General features: G+C 47.2%; 1 protein-coding gene across 1 annotated transcript in view; it reads right to left on the reverse strand.

Annotated features, from left to right (window-relative positions):
- LOC144138863 (casein kinase II subunit beta) overlaps positions 1-23627 on the reverse strand; it is a 26560-nt gene continuing 2933 nt past the window's right edge. The window contains exons 3-7 of the mRNA XM_077671365.1: positions 22106-22208; positions 18791-18906; positions 11711-11786; positions 11034-11223; positions 1-2053 (exon numbers count right to left, since the gene is read on the reverse strand). Coding sequence (XP_077527491.1) covers positions 1945-2053; positions 11034-11223; positions 11711-11786; positions 18791-18906; positions 22106-22208 — 594 coding nt within the window. The 3' untranslated portion in view covers positions 1-1944. The remainder of the gene's footprint in view (positions 2054-11033; positions 11224-11710; positions 11787-18790; positions 18907-22105; positions 22209-23627) is intronic.

The raw sequence follows: 23627 nt of genomic DNA on the forward strand, positions 1-23627 counted from the left end.
TCCATGTGCACTTGTGAATCTTTATTTCATAACAAAACCTTCTATAACATTACTCATGAATCCACACTAGCAAGCCAATTCCAGACGAAAGGAATTCAACAGCCACCCTCCACACAGTCGGGTCTTCTGTGTGACAGTTGTGGCACCACAACAATGCCACATTGTGCAATATCACAAATTTCAGTTTATATAAACATTGTGAATTCAGTGTTGGTAGTACAACATACATTGGTGTACAAGGAGTGATGCACCTCACGGATGAACTCTGTGAACACGATTCACTATCATCCCACACCCACACAGTTCGCATTCACCACAAAGTTTCTTCCATAACTGCATTCAATTCATTTAGAAAGTGGGGGCATCATTATGCATTGGTGGCCAAAAATATGGCTGGAATAAATACCACTGCTGCACTGGCTAGTCAACTATACAAAAAAGGGTTAAAAACACAACAAGAGTGTTGTACGACAATGATAAAAGCCAGTCCTAAGCAGCGAGACATTCAAGTTTGACTGGTGAAGTAAAGAAAAGCTTTTGAACTGTGTGAAAGCCGTCGCGCTCCGGCTGAGGTTGCACTTTTAAACCACAGTGGCTTTGTTCCCACCCAGAAAAGAGAGAGAGAGAGAGAGAGAGAGAAAAATAAATAAGCATACACTAAGCTCTGCCCAATTTGGAAACATGTCACATCTTTAAAACGAAAGGGAGAGACAGAGGGACTGCACTTAGTGAACCTAGGCAAACCCAAAAGAGGTTACCAGAAAATTACAAAAACATGCAATATTTCTAACTAAAGCCAACCTAAAAATGTATAGAAAATTTGGCTAACAAGATTTTAAACTCTATTTTAAACTCTAGTGGCAGGCCAAAAGGCCCCCCCCCCAAAAAAAAACACAGGCACACACACAACCACGGATTGAAAAGACCTACCCTACGTGAGAATGCTGCTAAAAAAAATCACAAAGGCACGATTAAAACTAAGGTTATTTCAAAACAACCAGGAGAAAAAAAGAGCTATAAACGGCTCAAAAGAGCTTGAACAAAGCAAACCCAAAAAATGCTGCCAAACAATTACAAATACTTCCCCGATTAAAACTAAGTTTGCCTCAACATGACCAGGGGGAAAAAATCTATGCACGATTTGGAACTAAGCCAACACACAAAGGCCGCAAAAAAATATTATCCACGGCATAACCTAGCACAAAAATGTGCGGCGGAGCTACAGTTTGGACAACACTGGTCACCGACCCCTGCCACCAGTTCATGAACTGCACGGTGAACACACAGCAGGCCGACCATTCAAACCAAAACGCTCACTCGTGCAAATGCAATACTAGCTGGACGCTGGTACAGATTGCCACACACACACTCCCTTCACTTTTAATGCACAACAGCAGAAAAGTTGCCCGGCCCCGGCAAGCTCCCCCCTGCTGCCCAGCGCCTTTGTGGATGGAACGGCAACGATGATGCCCCCAAGTGCGGACGTAGAAGCTCGTTTCCCCATATGCGCAGCTCTTAAGAAAATTGACGCTTACCACAGTTCACAAGCACAGGAAACGCGGATGAGCACATTCCCATCACAGGCAGAGGAGACTGCCATGTGCAGAAGTTCTTAAAATTTCCCAGGCTGCTCATGATCGGCCTCTTGTACGACCGCGACAGAACAAACCAATACACGGTGCTATACATAGCAATAGCTGCAAAGAAAAAAAAAGGAAAATGGGCAGTTTCAGTTAAAAAAAACAAGTGCGACAGTGTCTAAAACCAATTTGGACACCATGAACGAGAGGAGTCCGGAGCAGAGAGCTATAAATACAGGAATCCTCGTCGGGGGGGAGGGAAGGTGCAAAGGAGAATGAAGTGGGGTGGGACATGACGACACGCAGGGGAGCTGCAGCGAAGTAGCCGAGAGTGAGATAAGTGCAGGGAGGGCCCCGGCCTGCTTCAGCGTTTGCCGTTGCCGTAGTTCATGCCGCGGATGGGGGCCTTGAAGTTGGCCGCCGCCTGCTGCTGTAGCTGGTAGGCCAGGGGGTGGATCTTGAAGCCATACAGCCTGCACAAACGGGCAGCGCACAGGCAATGTACACAGGGGCAACGTAACGCCCACCCTCCCCTGCAAGCTTAGTGCACGTTATAAAATAGTTGCACCATCAGATTAAAAAGCGGAAATTTTCGTAGAACTGCATCTCTGGAACAGCACCACTGGGCTCAGCTATCCTGGTATCTAGGTTGGTCTGACTGACGTCTTCCATTTTCCGGCCCCTTCCGTTACTGTCACTCAATACAAAGTGCATGGATGGCTAAAAAAAGAAAGAAAGCGGTGAAACAAACCTACCAATTTATCCTACAACATGACTGGCTCTCCAATTGGGGCATGCTGAAACGATGGGTGCCGCTATGGCAATGAAGTGTCATGGCCACGGCACTAGAGCGGCTGCTGCGTGGATAAGAGCGCTTGGTGCGATTTGCCCTGCTATTCCATGTTTTGGCTGTCATTTTTGGCAGAGTTCCCCTTTGGCTGTTTTGTCTGCTGCGGTACTACACATTGAGGCTATTGCAATGGGAATGCTTGAGATCATGTGTCGGATTACCATGGAGGAAGAAAAATGTTAGGAGGGAGCATGACGTCAGGCGGCCCCGCTTCGGCAAGCCAACCTCCTCTGAGGCCGCTTTCTCCTTTCCTCGGGCTCCTCCCGCGCAATGCATTATGGAAAATCTACCACGCTCAGGCCCGCGGTAGCATTCAGTGGCTCCGTCTGGCTGCCGGTGGAAATGGAGGCGAGCGCCGTCGCCGAAGGCGCCGTAAAAGATTGTTCGCCAGCGTTGCGCTCCAAGCTTCGTATCGTGGAAGTACTGCCGCTGTCGCTGTTCAAAGCAAGGCGAGACTTCCATCGCATTCTTATGAAGCACCCTCACGAGCTGCAAGGCGAATTTCACTTCTGACTTTGGATTGCTCGAACGCGCCGCCGTAAACATTCACAAGCATGGAGCGGCCTACAGCTGCGCGGTGTTTGCCAGGTGGGCTGTGACGATTGCGTTTGGCATCCTGCTGAGTTATCGCGCGTAATGAGTGTCGTGTCGGCGGGGAGGTGGTGAGACTAGCTTTGGTTTCACTCGCGCGCACTTTTGCATACGTTCGCCTTTTCAGTGCTCCGGCGTGGGGGTACGTTTTTATCTACTTCAGTGCACTGGAAAACAAAGGGTTCAGAACCCTTATGTTGGGTTTGACCACCTCGCGTCGCAAGCAGTACGGCGGCTGTTTGTCCGCTGAGGACCGCTCGATCGATGCGATACGTATACAAAGAAAAAAAAGCGAATGCTAGATTACGCCTGGGAGGACCTTGCTGAATTGTGGACTGACTGCGCCTTGGCAATAAATGGTTAAAGAAATGGTTGGAATGGTTGATCTTTTCAACAAAGTTGAAAAGATCATCTCCACTTCTGCACGCACCGGCGGCACACAACTCTCTGACTGCGGCGTGAACTTCGACGGGTCCGAAAGCTCAGTAAACAAATATGTTTTCTGCCTCTCCCGTCCGACCACTTTGCCCGCACGATCAGGCCGCTGCATGTTTCGGGTTGCAGGCAGAACTGCACGCAACGACTCGTCGCCGAAACTCGAACGCGGACGGCCCGGCAACCAAACGGATAGACACGCACGCATGTCGGCGAAGAGCCACATGAGGCGCAAAGAACTACCGCTTGCCTGTCACGTGAGTGGAACATCTCCAATCAGTCGTTCCTTTTTATTTTTTACAACTAGGCTTCACGATGGTCACGTGACGCTCCCTCCTAAACTTTTCCTTCCTCCATGTGGATTACACAAAGATGCATGGCTCATAAAGATGGAGTTCATTGAAAACGTGGTGCTGGCACCTTCATCATGGTTTGTAGTAGAGTGTGAAATGTGGCACGTGAGTCTTTAATTTAGGCTCATGATGTGAACTTTTAGGCTCATTTCTATGTTGTAAAACAACAAGCCACTGCTTGTTCGACAGCAGGCTTGTGAGCCTCGGGAATGGAACGATTGGCATGTCAAAAGCTGGGGCACATGCTGCAACGCTGCGATGTGTTGGGGCATCCCCGGCTGGCAAAAGCGATTTTGATTGAGTGCGAGTAATAATAATTAACACTTTCGTGACCACACCTATTCCCATTGATAGGATGTTATCGATGAATACAAATTCAAATTTTGGCGCTGAAGGGTGTCGACTTCGTTTGGGGAGGACCACTTTGTGCCGGCTGCACAAAGAGCCAACCTTTGTTTCACTGCGTCGAGAAACTGCTTCGCACAGTGGCATGATAGGCACTAGTACTTATATTTTTGTATGTATGTAAATAACTTTTTTTCTTACAGAGCTTATATTTGCAGTATTATTTTATAAGGGCCTTGTAATTTTTTTTATGTTAACCCTGTGCAAAGTAGCACTGATGTTTTCATCAATTTTTTTCTTTTTGTCCTTTTTTTTGTTTTGATAATATTCGTAATAAATCTGTTTGAAATTAATATTGTTGGAAAGACCTATCATTCCTCTATCATTTTATACTTTACACTTTACAAAAAATATATATATATTTCTCGGGCTACTTAAAAACAACAGATTTTTCCGCGGTCACGAAAGTGTTAATATCTGTGAAAAGAAATTGAATGCTAAAGTCGAGGTGGCTAAACTCGACTTTAGCCACCTCGACTATACGTTTTTCTTGGAGCCTGTTGTGTGGTGTGCAGTTGGGGGGCGGTGTTGCAACAATGTCTTTAGTGGATCTATTCCGTCGTGCCCGAAAGGAGTTCTGCCTGCTGCTGTTGGACTGCTTCATTCTGACGAGCAATGGTTAAAGCGTTCATGAGGTAACTTCTCGCATGCCTAAATAAGAGTAAGTACTTCCTTTTCAATCTGGGCATATCTACGCCCGTTTCAGAAAGTACTTGAGAGGCATATGCGATAACAGTGAAGTGGCCGTTCTCTTGCTTTTGGTGCAAGACGGCACCGAGCCCGTAGGACGACGTATCCGCTGTGATCTTCGTCGGCCCGTTGTTGCTTTACACGGCCAGAACTGGGCTTGATGAGAGCAGTTTCTTCCACTTGCCGAATGCATTCTCTTGTGCGACGTCCCAGACCAACTCTTGCTTTAAAGCCAGCATGCTGGACAGGGGCTGCAGAAGTTTGGCCATACTCGGTACGAAACGACAGAAGTATGTCGCTATGCCCAGTAGCCGTCGAAGTGCAGTCTTGGAAGTTAGCCTAGGCATTTTTGTGATGGCTTTGAGTTTGTGCTCATCGGGTCGAACATGGTTCTCGATGAGGTGCCGTAACGATCTTCGCGACGCCACACGGACATATTCCTTTGTTAAGCTTTACACCGGCTCATCGTATTCGCTCAAGAGTACGTCGGAGTCTCTCGTCGTTTTCCTGGTTGGTGGAAACTCAGATGAAGATGTCTTCCATGTGACAGGTAACCCCATTGGGGCCTTGCAGAATGTCACACATGCGTCGTCGGAAGTGTTCAGGGGCAGAGCGGATGCCAAATGGCCAAATGGTAAAAGGTTGAAGCAGAAACGACCAAAAGGCGTTGTAAAGGTGGCGGTCAATTTGCTTCTCTCAGACAGCGGGATCTGCCGAAAACCAGCCAAGATCGGATGCCACTCACGTAGCACTGACTTGTTTAGTTCTGTGTAGTCTACACAAATGCGGAGTGCCCCCGACGGCTTGCGTACAACAATTGGCGCGCAACTTCCTGTGGGTTGTGTGAAAGAAGTTTAACGCCCACTTCCTGCATTCATTAAAGCTCTGCCCTGGTTTTCTCGTAAAGGGGAAGTGGTACCCGTCGTGGGAACGTCAGAGCAATAGAGTTGTGTTAGGTTGGAGCACAATGTCATACTCCCGTTGCAGCTTTCTGAGCCCTTGGAAGATGCCAGGAAAGTCCCTTTTGATGTTTAAAGGAGCCATGAAGAGAAAACAAAAGTTTGTTTTATTCGAAAGATTAGGCGCTTTCCCGGAAGCAAATGATGCTTTATTCACTGAGAAATAAGGCAATTTAAGCCAAAATTTTAAATCTCCCGTTAAAATTGAACATTCCGTGACGTGTACAATGGCGTCATAGCGCCGGTCCATGAAACAGATACTTAGTATGTCGACTCCATATAGCACCCACACGCGGGAGTCCATCGAGACGGCGGCCATTTTAAAAATACTAGTAAAACCTAGTGCACCCGCAGCCCTAGTCATGGAATCGCCTGATCCGGAGAACAAAACTCTCGCCGAGGAGCTCGGGCTTGCATTTAACAACCTCACACCACTAAAATGCTCAATGCTTCCAAGTGCACGAGCGGCAAGAGTTGTGGGATACGCGGTGGACGGGAAAGCGACCATTCCGCGATAGCCACAACAGACGAACGCCCAGCCGTCGGCACCGCTGCCTCGTCAGCCCCGTCACGACGGACGAATATAGACTGGTACGTATGTGCCGTATTTTGATTACGGTTAATAATAGTTCAATTTCAGTAGCAGTATCGCTTATGCCAGTTGGCCGGTGTCGTGTATGGAAAGCCGTTCGCGCGAGCTCTCTGCTTCGACCAGAAGGATACGAGCGTCAATGCGCGGTGTTTACAGCATTTTTTTCCCCAAGGTCAGAGCGATTTGACGGAGTCGGCGACGAGCGCCAGCATGTCCCAGGAGTGAGCTAACGTAAGGGTCCCTGCCGTAATCACTTCCTCGGAAATGAAGCGAGCACACTCGTACTTCCTTTAGCTCTCTTTTTCCTCCGTTTGCAAAGTTCACAAAACGTAGCCACTTGCTTCGCCTAGGTTCGTCGTTGGGCAGCACATGAAAGGAGATCTCCTCACCGGCGGGGATGTCGCACTCCCTCGACGATTTGCCCATACTACATGGGCATTTCAAAACGCAGCAACGAAATTTCATTGTAAAGTACTCGAACAAACTGAAGTTTTCAGTGGTTGTAAACTGTAAACGAGCTCGTAACGACAGCAGCAAGCCAACACCATTCGAAACTTCTGCGACGACTGGCAATATCTCGTCGCTTCTTGCTGTTCCTTACTCCCCTCGCTTCTATTTTTACCTTTGCTGGTTGGCGATATGACGGCCAACCTCCTGTGAAGGGATTACGATACGAAGCAAGGTCGCGGCTGTGCGTGCTGGAACGGTTCGTTGGCCCCGAAGAGCCTCGAACCCGAAAATTCGTCTGCGCCACGGCGAGATGTCGAGCTCGGCCGGCGCGCTAGTTTCGTACGCATTGGCGCACACGCTTGCGTGTTCGTTCGGACCTTCAACCGTTTACTCCACCGTTCTTTGTCATAAAAAGAATGTGCAGTATGTTTCACGGGCGTTTAGCTCGCTATGCAAACTGTAAGCCCTGCCTAACATGCGTTTGCTTTTGCCGGCCTCCGCCAATCGCAGAGCATTCCCAAGTGACATCACAGGTTCTGTTGCGGAAAATGAGCTGGTGGGTCGCATGGTCATTTCCTTTTTTCCTAATTATCTAGCTTATTTGAGCGAAGTTTGCGTTATAAATGGTGTCGTTATGGTTCTAACGAGGCAATCTTTCGAATGAACCAAACTTGTGTTTTCTCTGCATGGCTCCTTTAAATCCAAAACAGTGTTCACAGACAGGAACAAACCAAGGTTGGTGATGGCTGGTTTGCAAGTAGGGCTGTGCGCAGACCACGTAGGATGTCTACAGACGTTTTCCATGCTTTTTCGGCTGTTGAGCTTAAAATGAAGCCTAGCTAGTCCCTAGAAGCACAGTTTTTCCATCTGAACCCTGAAGGGGGGAACATTGCTCTCAAAGTAGCTTTTAATTGTTAAGAAAACTCAGTGAAACGTGTCATTCTTGCTGCTTTTTTCCCACTGATTTCAAATATGGCAGCATTTATTGACTAAGCCAATTAGAGATAATTAGTCATTTTTGTAAGAACAACAGACAAAACAGTGTTAGCCATAAAAGTGTAATCTTTATATTCTCCAATACTATGAACTCTGGTGAGTGCAATAAAAGAATCAGTTTTCGATGCAACGCTTAAAGGGGCCCTAAATAGGTTTCTGAAGGTCGCCATTTCAATCGCGCAATCGCTAGAGTACCCCTTCACGACAATGTATACCAAATATTACACCTCTGCGTAAAGCAGGGGCCGCACAAACACGCAACAAAGATGCTTTCTTTCTTCCTTGCTCACCTACCGCTTCCTTGCCGCCACACTTGCGCGCTGTGACGTGCGACAGAGCGGTTCTGACGCACGAAGCTCTCAACAGTACGGCTGCGCTATTGGTGGGCCCCGTTAAGTGCTGTAGCCAGTCAACGTTCCCGGCTCTAGAGAAACGCGGTTGCGCGCAGCGCTCCTGCACTGGGCGGCACGGCGTATTCGTCCTGCACGGGTGGCGCGGACGAATGTTTATCGTCGCCATCCGTTACACGAGCGTAGCTGAGTTTGTAGTCGTTCACAAGGTATTATTAACGCTGAAAAACACGGAAAATCTCTGCGGGCACTAACGGCTGCTACACGCGCGACCGCGGCAAGCATCTGCCTGCTCGGTCGGCATGCCCACTGTGCAGTGTACGCACGACAACGCATACACCGCAGCAGCTAAAACTTGTCACCGCCCGCCAGTGCGGGGCTATTGCTGAAAATCAGTTTGCAAATACGCGAAAGGGGGAGATAGTGCAGTGAGAAATTGCGCGGGGGGTCGTCGTCGTCGCGGCCTCGCAAAGCAGTGTCTGGATAACTGCGGCGATGCTAAGCCTTTTCACCGACCTCGGTGGGACGAGTTCACCGCGAAACGCTAACGCTAGCGAGCCACTATAGTCGTCGGTGGCAATCTTCAATTATTATCGTTAGCGAGCATGTTGAGTTAGGAAGCCCCCTATCTTGCCTTCAAACGCTCATTTGCGCTCGTTTCCGCCGACGCGAGCACGGCCGGCGCGAGGAGCCGTTCGTTGCGGGCCGGCCACGGACCGACCCCGCTGAGCGGTAGTAGGCGGAGCTTGGCCGTCGTCTGCTACAAGCGTGACGTACCACCGAGCGGAGCCAATGGCTGCGCGCTTCTCAATGCAACCCTGTTTCTCTAGGTGTCACCGATCAGGTCTTGCGCCTGGTCGGTGGCGTCTCCGCTTCCACAGTGCTTTGGAGGAGCGGTTAAAGAGGGAATGCGCCAGGCCTTGTTGCGGGCCCTTTTTAATGAACGATAGCTCGGCTAATACTGGACGCTTTTAAATCATTTTTGCGGCAGGATGTTCTTTGGATAGTACTCCAATGATTGCGCACATAAAATCTCAACCTTTGGAACCCTGTTTAGGGCCCCTTTAAGACTAATTTTACAGCTCATTGAACTTTGGAGGCAACAGTGGCAAGGAAACAATTCAAACACCAAAGTTTAATAAGCTGTAAAATTAGTTCTTTCACCCCTAAAGGAAGAGCATGCCTCACTTTTCCCTGTAGGGACAACTATGCATTATGCATTCATTAATTATAGGTAACCTGGTGCAGTGGACGCTCGTTACACCGAACATCTAGGGACCGGGAAAATATGTTCCGTATCAGGAGTTTCGCTTAGAGAGAGAATAAATTCAGCATCGTACAATCTTCTTCCCGCCGCTTGGTCCCGACGCGACGGGCGTGCACACAAATGGTCTCCGCGGAAGTGGATCCAGATATGCGAAATCTAGGCAATGAGGAGATCGGTACATATGGGCACAAACAGTATTGCACAAAAGAAACCATCGAAATTTTTTTTAAGGTATACCACGGGATTAAAAAAAAATTTCAATAGCCCACTCACTCATTCCCTCCGTAGAATACAGTGGGAACTTCGATTTATTTGCTTGAGAAAAATGACTTGATACTTGCTTGTCTTAGCTCTCGCAGCCGCTTTTTATGAATGGCATCACCCATACTCGACAGGCTGCGCAGAAACAGTTTGGAACCTTCTTCGAAAGGCTCCGCAGCTTATCCTTGTCCTGTATTATTCTCGTCAGGCTACTCTTGAGGACAGCATACTTCGTCGCAAGTGACATTTTTGTGAAGCGGAGGCTTTCGAAGAAGGTTCCAAACGATGGTTCCATCTAACTGATTTCCGTTTATCAAGATTCCACCGTAGTCCACAGTGAACTTAGTGGTGCATTTGGCATAAAAATACTTCTTCTCCCATGTAAAGGCCTCCACAAAATGACCTGCAATGAGCCAGAAAGGCCCCCTATCTGCACTAAATCAAAGGGCACAGTATCCAATGCGGCTGGGCATTTTGAAAACCATCAAGTCTCTGTGAACTTTGGGAGTCATGTTCTGAAAAGTGTGTTTTAAGAGTTCGTTGCTCGTGGAAAGGATAGCACAGTGAACATTTGGCACGTTTCGACCTCAATCTTGTAGCTTTTCTGCAGGGTATGACGTTCTTAAATAATGGGTTGTCATACCCTGTACGGTGCCTTTGACTAAAATTAAAGAACACTCACAACTCCATTACTTTGTTTCATTACCTCCATTTGGAGCGATTTTACCATTTGGAGTGATTCGTAGCGTGCCTGCCAAGTGTCATTACGCTATGCAAAAAAGAAAAAAGAAAAAAAAAGAAAAAAAAAAGAAAAAAAGTTGACTTTGGTCCTTACATCCGCCCTTAAGTTTGTTTTTGTTCTTTAGTGCTGAAGCCATGTTCAAGCTAAGAGGTGTGTCGCCGCAGAGAACTAACTGGGTTAATCTGAGCGGCCGGGACTCTCGAGCAAGCGCCCAATAAAGTGGTGTGCACGGGCATAGTTTGCTTACCACTTCATCTGCACTGAGCAAGCATTCACCAGCATGGCATGGCACTGCCGATAATACAGGCTGCAGAGACAACTACTGGCACGCTTCCACGACATCGAACAGAGCGGTGCTAATTTTCTCTCGCCACATAGTGAGTTCCTCTGCACACCGCATGACTACACAAGCCTTGTGTGGGCAGCCACATTTGGTGCAGACACCCACTGCTCTCTGCAGGCCAGGCAAGAGCAGTGCCAACTCAGCCCCACGTCCCCGTTGCACCACTCACCGGGGAACAAACTGGCTGGTCGGCCTCTTGGGCCGGTACTCAGGGTGCACCATGAACAGCATGTGGGGGAAGCCCGTGCCGAAGTAGGCGCCATCCGTGTGGTGGTGGCGCGAGGACTTGGGGCCATACACATCCATGCACTTGGGGCAGTAGGACTTGACCATGGCCTCCCCGGGCACATCCGACAGCCCTGCACGTCCGAGAGGCCACCGAAAGAAAGCGCTGATGATGTGGGCAGACCGTTGAGAACAATGCACCTTCCACTATGCTGCAAGCAGCAGTGCGAAATATTTTACGGAGACGACACCTTGAAGGAGCAACGTGCACCCCTGCTTTTTGTAATGGTGAGCCAACCCATACGTACCGACATTTTCGCTTGAAGCCAGGTACCAACCACGTTGTGAAAAAGTAAACGCACATGCATTGTGGCAACAACTTTTCGCTTTGTCCCCATGCTTTCAAAAAAAAAAAAACTAGTGATAGGGTGCTTTTCTTGTGTGATCAATGCTTCACACACTCATTGGGCTCTGCAGACCACATGCGAGAACTATCGACCTGGACTGCACACATGCACTCAATGAACATCCCCAGCACTAAAAGTGATCGCAAAGAAATCGCAAGAGGATGCTTGCATGCCTTGGAACCACTTGCATTCATGAAAGAGAGCTGCGCCTCACCGATTGGGAGCATCTGCTGACTCTCACAGTAGACTCGGGGGCAGTAGCCAAAGTCTCCATTCTGGTACTTTTCAATCTGTGCAAAGGGAGGGGGAAAGACATGTACATACAACATAGCCAAAAAACAGACAAATTACACCAGCCCTGCATGTCAGAGTACATGTACTCCAGTGGTTCCAAAGGGACCAAAAGGGCAGTGCCACTCAAATTTCAAAAATATTTTGTGCCGATTGTGGGAATCTGACATCGTAATGCTAAGGATATTAAAAATTTGATTGATTATGGGGTTAAATGCGCCGACGCTACTCAGGCGATATGGCGCGCCGTAATGGAGGGCTCCGGATTAATTTTGCCTACCTGGGAATCTTTAAAGTGCACCGAAATCTCGAACGCACAGGCGTTTTTGCTTTTCGCCTCGATCAGAAAAGCGGCTGCCGCGGCCGGGAATTGAACCTGCGTCCTTGGGCTTAGCAGCACAATGCCTTAGCCACTGAGCCACCGCAGCGGGTATATTGAAAATTACCCTCTTCACAAATGTGGTGGCAGCTGAGGCTGCATCATGCTCAACAATTATAACTAGTTTAGCATGAAGAGCATAATCTTTGCCTCTTGTTCTTGCTTTGTAGGTGCAGACATGCGGAGGAGTGTTAACTGGAGCCAATTTCTCTAAAACGATAGCCATTGCTATGAAACTACCTGGCACAGACATGTAAAAGCATGTATTCCTTGGTTTGGGGGTCCTGTGGGGGGCCAAAAAAGTGTAGAAATCACATGCCACACCCCCCTGATCAGGGCCTGTCCCAGGGCCCAAAAAGACAGGAAAAATGACACGCACAGTAAGCGAAAGTGGGGAAAAATACCATCACGGAGAATGCACACGCACACATTTTCCTAAAGGTAAACCTATAAGCTTGTGTTGCAAGCGTAGTAAATGGAGGGTGTGTGCAAGGTGAAAGTGCTATTTAACTTTTTTTGCTAAAAGCAGATAATGCAGCAGGTGACTGCCCTTTCCAACGACACTACCGTTATATTCCGAGCAAGCGCCCCCCCTCAGCAAGGCAGAATTACCGGCAAAGTGAAGGGGGGGCGCTATCCCGGAACGGCAGCGGCGACAATTGTTTGCGAAAAAAAAAGTTTTTACGAAAAAAAAAAAACGCAGTGCGCGTGGTTTTAAACTTTCATTAGGAAGATGAACTTTATTATGGAAACGATGTTACTGTTAGTTACTTTGGAAACCATTGGAAAACTTAGCAGCAAAAAAAAAAAAAAAGTTCGCAGCACTCTGCTGCCTCAGTCTTCGGGTGCCACGGCTTGATCTTACTGCTGTTCGTCACTTTCAAAACCACCGAAAGGCTCCTCAGAGTCTGTAGCCAAAAACAGTTCAGCGCACTCGTCTTCCAGTCCCCCCCGTCTTCTGGCAGCCCGCCGGGAAGGTCGCCGTCCCCGGAGCCATCGATTGCGTTTGCAATGCTGCACCCCTTGAAGCAGCGCGCCACAAGGACCTGCTGCCGCGACGGCTTCTTAAAGTTGCCTTTTTACGTCATTTCGCCATCGCAGGAAGTTCGCGGAAGTCCGGAAGGCGCTTAATGCCTCCGCAGATTCCTCGAGCGTCCTCTGGCTCTCGTTCATGGCGTGGCACATTGCAACGCCGAACCGCTGCTTTCAAACCTGCTTATGTAGTGGCTGGAAGCTACAAAGTTACCTAACTGCATGCTGTTTGCTATTTTCACAGCCTCTTCAGACAGCAGCCGGTTGCTAACGGTGCGTCCTGCGCTTCTTTCGTGCTCTAAGAACTCGAACAGCGTATCGGCCATGTACTCGCTGAACACTGGGGCGCCGTTGCTTAGCTTCCGTCGAAGTTTTGCTTTTCCGAAGTTTTGCTGCAGGAGATTGTCGAAATTCTTCACCTATTCACGTATGCGCTTTCGGTCGAACTTGAACTGTCGAGAGGTCTGGTGCACGTTTTTCCCATGCTCTCGGTGCCATCGGATCACCTCGATTTTCTTTGCAACTGTGTAGGAATGCATGACCTACCACCGCCAAAACAAAGAAACAAATGGCGTGTAGCATTCGGTTGAAGCAGATTGGATTGGATTCTTAGACTGGCTCCAGCAAGCCAGTGTTGCCTGCACGTGGTGCGTGATAACTGCGTGGAGGGAGGGGGGGGGGGGGGGGGGGGGGCGGTTTCCCGGAATGGCGCGGAAATTTGAAATTAGCACTGAAGTGGTGGGGGGGACACTTGCACGGGTGGGGGCGCTTGCTCGGAATTTTACGGTAGTCTTTAAAATGTGTTCATAAATAATACCTGTTAAAAAAAAAGTTGGAAGGAATAAATGTACTACAGACATCGTAGACAATGATAAAGTAGTTGTAAACCAAAAAACTGGCTACAGTAAAGACTTTCACAATATACACCATAGGTCGCGGGTTCGACTCCCAGCCACCGCGGCCTCTTTTCTGATGGAGGCGAAGACACCCGCGTGTATGAGATTTCAACGCACGTTAAAGATCCCCAGGTGGTCAGAATTAATCCGGAGCCCTCCCCTACGGCACACCTCATCTCCTGCATTGCGTCAGTGCGTTAAACCCTACAATCAATCAACAATATACATCATGTAAGTAAACACTTCAAAAATGTGTCTGAAGAAAAATTGATTTGCCCACAACAGTTGGCCAGGAAAAAAAAAAAAAAAGTTTGTGCTCGTGGCGCCAACGCGATGCGGTGAAGTCTATCCTTGATTTCAAACGGGCGGATTTCGCATGGTCCTCTTGAAGGAATCTGGCAGTTAGAGATTACAGGAGGCAACGAATTCTCCCCTTGTGACGTCAAAACCTCTTTTTAATGACTTACCGGTAGTTTGCATTTATGGCCGAGACAAGATTGTGAACAAGGCTTCCGTGCTGGAAGCCGAAACGTCAAGAACGATTTTTTGACTGGTCGGCGTCTCGTGTGTTTGAAAAAGATTCCAGATAAGCATGCAATCCTAAGAAATCCGTTTGAAGTACAATAATTACTGTCATTCACACTCAGCATATTTTATTTAGCTGTCAGAACTTATGCTTGTTATTTATTGTAATCGTCTGATTCGCTATTAAATCCCTGCTCACAGAAGAGTGGTGCGCCAGAATCCTGGCAAGCAAGCTTACAGCGAGGAGCTGTCGTGCCACAAAAACTGTTCAGTACCAACAGCCTCCGCCTTTCAGTGCCACCTATAAAAGTTTCCCAAAGAAAAATACCAAAACTGTAGCCAACTGTGTCAGAACACACAGTTTCATTTAGGAACAACACTAGACTTCCAGAAATATCCACGGAGAGAACGTGCAAGACTGATTTGAAGCGCTGTCCTTGTCTGAACTGATGTCCCACCACTGAGTGTTATCTTTCGACTTGTAGCTAAAGTTCTTTTATCGCAGAAATCAGCCTTGGTTGCAACGAAATCACGAGCGTTCATGCTTTTTTCGAGGGACAGTGGCGGGCGACGAAAGCGCCATGGCAAATCGGCTCAAAGTTTGTAAATTCTGTACTAGTGCCAGATAAGAATTTCCTAATGGAGAAACGAAATTGGCATTGTTATAAACTGTTTGCAAATGGTCCTGTCATATTTATAACTACAATACGATGTTTAACTCTTTCGCTACCGCCGCAAAATTGACTAATTTTAGGGGTCCAAGAAAACATTTTTTTTCCCGCTAAAAAATTGGTTAGGCACTAATTGCAGGAACACAAAATGCAGATTATTTAACGGCCTTTCCAATAATACCAGTTTTTTAAAGGTTTTTATATATCGTAGTTGTGAAAAATATATCAAAAACTAAATTTTTGTCAAGTTGAAAAAAATGATAAAAAAGGAGTTATATCAAACCACCGGTAGTAGAAAAAAATTAGAATATACGTTTTGTTGGGAAACATTTCAAAAACACACCCTAGAAAAAATGTTGACTTGCACGGAACAGTTTGTTAGATATAAAAAAAAATGTTAGCACGCATGGTGCTCATGTCATGCGGTGAAGCCCAACCTCCAATTCAAAATGTGCAATTTCGGGTGGTTCCCTGGAATAAATCTGGCAGTTTGACATTATCAGAGGCACCAATTTGCCCCCACATAATGTAAAAACATCTTGTCAATGACTTACTTTGCATTTACAGCGAGCACAATATTTGGGACAAGCATGCGATGCGGAAAAAAACATGCATGAAGTTGAAAACGGAACGCCGTGGTTGATGCTTGTTGACGTTCACGGTCAGTTATCTCTCAAAACATAAAGTCGAGCTTCATTATCATCTTCTTACTCGCAATTGTAGCCTTGCTCGCAAAAATGAGGTACGATGAGCTAGAATCGTGCCCTGTGATCTTTGGCTGAGTAGCAGTTGCGCGCTCAACGAGCCTCCTCTATTGCAGCGCCACCTAACATTTTTCAAATAAAACAGTACAAAAACTTATCAGAGACTCCGTCCGAATAGACAGTTCAACTAAGCAGCAACATTAGACACCCGGATATACCCTCGCATGGAAACAAAACTGGAAGGCGAACAGCTGGCAGTGTAAGGCCGGTTTCAAGCGCTGTCCTCGGCGGAACAGATATCTGGCGACTGGGTGTGACCTTTTGACTTGCATCTGAAGTTCTTATCGCAGAAATCGGGTTAGGGTGGGGGGAAATCAGGAGCGCCGTGCTTTGTTCGAGGATCAGTCGCGGACGCTTCAGGCGCCATGGCAAGGTAGCCTTGAAGTTGGGTAACTGCGTAGTAGCGCTAAATATGAATTTCGCGATGCAGAAACGAAACCGAAACTGTTGTAACTGTTTGCGAATGGTCCTGGGGTAGGTAGAACTACCACAGTACTTAGAACAGCATGCGCAAAGGCAATAAAACTGCCTAAAATCATAAAGTAGCTTTTCAACCAGGCACTACTTGACATTTTCAGCCGATTTCTGGGATTATTACTGTCAGAGCGCCAACCTGGCGATTGAAAATCGTTTCCTAGTTCCCCATTCATGCCCTGATAGCAAAAAACAAGCGCTGGTGCAGAGTAATTACGAGTTGCACGCATTCTTCGTTGGTAGCCGAGACGCGCGATGACCACGCCCCTTTTCCACACCCAGGTGATTCAAAAGCGTGTCAAAAATCACGCTTCCGTTGCAAAAATGAAAACAAAACTGATTTTGAAAGGCCATTTTCTGATCTAACTCCAAACAGCTTTACTTGTTCGAGAAACGCCTGGAACGTTATGAAAAGGCGCTCCCAAAAGTATCGATCAAATTGATCGATTTTGATAGGCGCGGTAGCGAAAGAGTTAACAACGTGCGCAATGGCAATAATACTGCCTAGAATCAAAAACTGACTTTACAAACAGACACTGCTTATTTTCAGCCGATTTCATTGATTATTACTGCCAGAGCGCAAAATGGCAATTGCAAATCATCTTCCGAGTCGGCATTAGTGCCCTGATAACAAAAACTAAAGGCTGATGCCCAGTAATTACGAGCAGCACATCTTTTTCTTTGGTAGGAGTGGCGACCAACAACTACACACAATTTCCACACTCGGGCGATACAATTTTTGTGTGAAAAATCACTTTTGCCGCACGAATGAAAACTAAACTTATTCTGAAACTTAATCTGACCTAACCTCCCCTCCCCCCCCCCATAGCTTCACTTGTTTCAGAAATACCTCAAACACAATCAAAAAAGGCACTGAAGCTATTGTTCAAATAGAATAATTTTGATTAGCCATGGTAACGAAGAAGTTAACTTTGGGGCTTCTGCGAGGCAAGTACAGGTGCTACATTTAAAACACAGTTGCTTTCAGACAGCCCTGCCCACCGAGGGCTTGTAACAGAAGTGCTGCATGTCCTTATTTTCAAGTATGAGTGGCACAAACCAACCACCACTGGCCTGGTTAACACACATAACATCCACACTTCATTACAATCACAGCTTGTGCTCTCATTGATAGTAGCATCCCAGTTTGAGCAACAAAAGCCAGCCAACGCGGCGATATTCCACCAAAGGAACAGCTGCTCTAACACTGACGACTGCTGCTTGAAACTTGAGGGCTCAAATCAGAAAAGAAACTATCTTTGTAATATTGGGCCTCTGTAATGGGGCACTTGACGCACAATGGGGCACTTCTGGCTCGCCGCGGGCTGCCCGCGGGTAGTCCGAGGATTCCCCGAAGCCATAGGGATACACGGGAAAATCCAATGTTGGACTGCTTCTCGGGGAGTCCGCGGTGAGCCCGAGACTGTAAATCGAAGAGGCCCACTGTGTGGACAAGGCCCATTTCTTGCCCCCTTCTTTTGTACTGGATCCACGAATTGAACCATACCTGGATGGGTATGGTCCTTGCTTGGAATGCAGAGTAGGCAAAGTCTGACTAATATTGCAGATGACGCAGAAAATTCATGCGCCGTCTAGTGGACAACACAAAACAACGTTCCAACGGGGAAAATTAAGTAAATAACACTTTCAGATAAGTTAGCACAAGAACGGAAGGCCTGCACTACCTTGTTATACTTCCTGCCCTGTACTCTCGCATAATATAGGCAAGTTGCCAAGTACGCAGGCTAGGGGCTGTATTCTGAGTCCCTTCTCCACTCCATTTGCTCCCTCTACTCGGCTGAGAGGAGGATTCCGCAGTGCTTATGCACAGGGAAATCGATTTCACGGATCTCCTCCACTGGAGGCTGGAGTGGAGGAAGGACTCAGAATACCAGGGTAGGAATGCATCCCAAGAAACACTTTCTCAAGGCAATCTGAAGCTTACCGGTATACCACAAACAGCCCACATTGCCTGAAGCACGTAGACTGAGGTATCATGTGTTTTCCTGCAGGATTTGTCCTCATGCCCGCCCACCCATCAAGACTGAAAAATACCTGCAAGCCTACCACGTCCAGAGCTAAGCAGCAGCCATGGAAAGAGCTGTCAGTGCAGTCAACCTTCCATGCAACCCCTGTTAACATAACATTGCGAGCCCAACCTATATCTGAACTTTGAGAAGGTCTTAATAAGGGCTTCAATGGGAAGCATCACTGGGACACCGCTGCGGCTGCCCTGGGATGAAGAATTGCGGCAAAACTCACCATGAGGGCGATGCCCCGGTTAGTCAGGATGTAGCGGGCATGGATCAGGCCGTACAGCATCTCCGCTGCCTGCTCAATCAGGTCACTCTGGTTGGGGTTGTCGTCGAGCTCATCGTCTGCGGTAGGCAAGGGAGAGCAGGGAAAGGGGAGTCGGCAGGTCTGTGACATTCCAACACACTACTATACACGGACATGCAGCGAAGTCAAAGTGAGATGCAGCGATAGTTCCTCGTCGCGAAGAAACCTGCCACTGCCTTTTAATACTTACGTTTCTTGGCTGCAGCTGCCGCTAAAAAGTACCAGAAAGAAGACTATGCAAGAAATGACCCTACAAAAGCGCTGCGAAATGGCCACCTAGGTCAATAAAAGTCTACTTTGGCATTACTCAATGGCAAGTTTACACACACTCGGGTGAAAGTACAGTACAACCTCATTAGGCAGGGAGGCAAAAATATGGCGTACAAAACAGTAGTAGCACTTGACTCTGGAGTTTGACATGTACTCTTTTATCAGCAAATATGGCTTAAGTGAGAGCGTACCACCAAGGTTTTGTTATAGCAGAGCCAACGTAACAGCTGTTCCTCTCAGCTGAAACTTGATACAAAAATTTGTCCAACTGAAGCACCCTTGATGCATGTGTGCACCTAAGCCATGCCATAAAAATTCCTCAGGGCACTTAAGTCTGCTAGAGTGTTTTGAAGGCAAAAGCCTGGTGATACTTGTCAGACCTCTTTATTGGTACACAGCATTTACGTCTCTTCACTTCAGTTCCTTACTTCGACAGGCAGACTGCAACACTTCACACCCTACCTGGTCTACTCGCATGCCGTCACCTTCACTTCTCACGCAACATGACGCCAGTGATGCATGCACTGGGCTAGCTTTTGTTTCCCCACAGCAACGAGCTGAGGTAGTGCAGCGATAAACACTTGGCTCCTACTCTGCACACCCAGGTTCAATTCCCATACAAACTCAAATGTGTTTATTTACTCTTTACAGCGACGGCCATTTTCTGCACTGGACAGCAACACCAGTTTTTCGCACAATGGGGCACTTGAGGCTTGCACCGTAACAAGTGAACAAATATACTGTTATGAAAAATGCCAAAGTTAGAAAAAGATCAGTAAAGAAAATGATGAAAGGTGATGATAACCCACTCTTCATGGCTCAGCAAGAAACAGACAAGAAACTGCTCTCGAGACAAGAGGTATCGCATGCACTCCTCAAATGAGACATCACTGTCCCCCTCATGCAGAAAGGGATCCCTTTGCACGGACCACGGTGGCGTGCCATTCTAGTCTACTGGCCACCCATTAGCCACTATTTCTCCTTCCACTTCTCAAAGAGGAGCAATGACGCAAGGAGAAGCATGACTTGCCACCGTCTTATGAATCCTGAGCAATCAACTAACATTACAAGGAGTGGGTCGGTCTTGGTGAATAATGGTCACGGTGATGACGCCATGGCGTAGGGACATATGCAAGCACACATGACCAGCATGTAGCCAAGAACGCACACCATAGCCTATGACAATAAGGCACTGGCCTAGCCCTCTTTGGCAAACCTCCCCCAAGTAAACGTGTTCATGTAGGCGAAGTCTGGAGCAGTATTGGCATGCATATTTAGTGCTGCCATTGCCAGCTACTCTAACAGCCACAACGAATTTTTTTATTAGCTGCTGCTGGGCCTTAAAGGAGGTCATAAAACTGAAAACCTCCAATTATAACTTGCTGCCTATTAGGGCCAGTGGTTATGATTCCTGCCTCAGCGACAGAGGGAGCCTGCGTTCAATTCCCCCCCCCACTTTCAAACTGGCAAACTGCTTTCTACGTATGCGTTCGACCGTGCACGTGCCACGATACTGGAGATGCGCACACAGCAGTGAAGAACCAGCGACAAACACATGCCAAGAAAAGCATCCCCACACAGCTGCTGTCGCCGTAAAAAAAAAAAGAGAAAAGAAAGTCCTGTTTCACAAACAGTTGGACAACTAATGGCAAAAAAAAAAAAAAAAAAACTTTGCTATTAATTATATAAGTATGGTTTGTCCCCTCTATTTCAATTACTAGGGATGTGCGGCCCGAGCATGTGCAAATGGGGCCGAGGTGCACCACAAGGCTCAGACATGCTCATGGGCACCTGTTTTCCAGGCAGATGATTTGACCCCGCCCAAAATGAAATGCAAGAGTGCGAGGTAATGACAATACCTAAATTTCAAAATGTGCATTTACAGACACGCTTCCCATTTGAGTAGTCATAGACAAATGAAATGCAATCATGAAAATATGAACCTGAACACACAAATAGCGCGATTTCTTTCCATGCAGGTGAAAGTGACGCGTGGCTTAACTACAGTAGCAAAGTTGGGAAATGCGGCTTCCCAAACGTACCAATAGCGCACCATTACTGGACCTCCACTAACAGCATTTTTCCATTTTGCCTGTTCTAGTTCATATTTTCGTGTTCGCATTTCATAGGAGGCACTACCTGCTCCAGTGACGCACGGGTGTAGCCAGAGGACAAATTCTCTCTAAAGGACAGTACTGGCATGCAAATGCATGTATTTTTGGGCTGGGGCATCGCTTGGAGGGGCGGGAGAAGTGTCCCAATCCATCTTTGCCCGCCCCTCCAAGCGACGCCCCAGCCCAAAAACATGTGCATTTGCATGCCAGTACTACATCACTTCAAAACAACGCCCATCTTTTCGAGAATTCAGCCACACGTGATCTCTGCACCAAGACATACTTACACTGAAGATGTCTGTCTATCCCATATTATGTAGGGTGGGCATAAACACAACTGAAAATGACTCAAAACAGCACCTACTCGACCCTTTTTTTTACATTTTCAACGTGAGCAATCATTAAGAAGGCAAGGTACTCCTTAACGAATGTGTGCGCCTGCCTATGCCCAATGACAATACAAAACAATGAGAGCTGGGTGCAGCAGCTGCTTTGCATGCAGCGGACTGGACAAGGAGAGCCGGATCAATGGTTCCGTTTTGTGTCTTTTCGCTTCCTGTGCTCCTATCCACTAAGACATCCGTAAAAGCTACGCCTACTATAGAAGTGAATACATCCGGGATGCCATCACGACTATTTTGCCCGCACCACCAAGGTATGGCAGTGTCACCACATCAGCGTGACATTGCACTTTCAAGTTTGTTTATAGGAATTTCCCCAAGCATCATAACCCAAAGTACCAGTCACGCCGCCAGTTCAATAACCGGCAAGATTACCACTACTGAACTTCCCGTGTGACAGGGTTTACTACAGTGCTGAAGTGGACACCAGAGAATACAAGCCAGGAATGTACCTGGCTCCAGGTCAAGAATCATGTCCAGGGCTTGACGGTAGTGCGGCACTTGCTCACTCAGTCCAGTTAAGTTAAACTTGTCCTGTATGTAATCTTCATCCACCTGCAAAGTGGTACACATTGCAAACGATCAGCTCCACTGCAACAAATACATTCACAATAAAAACCAGCACAGGTTAGGTCAGCTCAATGTTCGAAATAAGCTGTCCGAGCTGAGAGGTCGACTCACGATACGTACAAGTATGAACAATGGAGCGCGCGCCTTTCAGTATGCGGTGTGCATCCTAGGCAACTGGCCGCATAGGAGCAGCAGGAACAATTATGAGTGTTAGTGTCCAGCTTTGATATGGGAAGTTTATTGTTCAGCATGTGAGCATTTGGATTTGGTCCATTCTCGCGTTCGGCGCCCGTTCACACTGCTGCTATCTTTGTCGTGGTGTAGGGTGAAAACAGCACATGCACTATATTCTTCATGCCAAGAGCCCAACAAAAAGAGGGTCACCCGGAATCACAAGTTCCCCTGTGCAAGCGATGCTCTTCAGGTTTGCCTCAGCGGCGAAATTGGATAAAGGTAGTGTGAACTGGGCGAATCAAAGCGGGAGCCGTTCAATTCAACAGCCTCTGAGCAGCGGCTACTTGAAAGTACAACACAGTAGGCGGATATTTCTGTGACCCTCAGATAGCTGCCTCTTCACCAACAGCACCCAAGATATTGTCATTAGTGAGAACTTGGCAGCAACGCACAAGTGCTTAGATTCAGAGCCTGTGCATTAAGCAAACCAGAATAAAATTACACTTCCAGATGTTGCACGCATACAAACTGCACGTGCCCCATTTTACCCAGCCGAATTTCACAGATGAGGTGGAATTTTTGCAGATTTTCCCAACACATAGAAAAGGTGCCATGGTTCATTTTTACTCTGCTGAATTTCACTGATTAAGCGACACCTTTTCCTAACATTCGAGACAAGTTTATGTAGTAAAGAATTGCAAAAAGACTAAAACTGCATTTTCTGAAGCCTAGTTTTTACAGATGCACGACAACATACATATAACCTTAAGAACAAAGAAAGCATCCTGCATCACACTCATGCTGTGTGCAAACCATGATCTATGTTGGGCCTCGCTACTGCAGAACTTGAAGCAAATTCTCCATCATTTGTGCACAAACTTTGCACATAGACTGTACTCTATGCGAGTCTATGGTTCTCAAGGTAGGGACATAAACAAAACAAGATCAAATACACCACAGAAACTCCTCCCATGGAATTGCCTACCCCAGTGTGAAGACAATTTCCAATGAAATGGGGAGCTTTATTTTCACCCTTGAACCAAGCAAGTTCAGATATCACACTTAGTGCCAAATAAAAACCACCTACAAAATGTGACCTATGTGGGAAGCTTGAATGTGAAAGAGCTTGAGGGAAGAGCTTTGTTTTCCTCGTCAATTTTGTGCATACACGCAAAAATTGAACAGATTCATCAGGTGTACAACAATGCACCTAGCGGCTAATTTTTTTTT

The sequence above is a fragment of the Haemaphysalis longicornis genome, unplaced genomic scaffold, assembly GCF_048455015.1.
Source record: "Haemaphysalis longicornis isolate Haplotype H1 unplaced genomic scaffold, Haemaphysalis longicornis Haplotype H1 scaffold_1, whole genome shotgun sequence".
NCBI lineage: Eukaryota > Metazoa > Arthropoda > Arachnida > Ixodida > Ixodidae > Haemaphysalis > Haemaphysalis longicornis.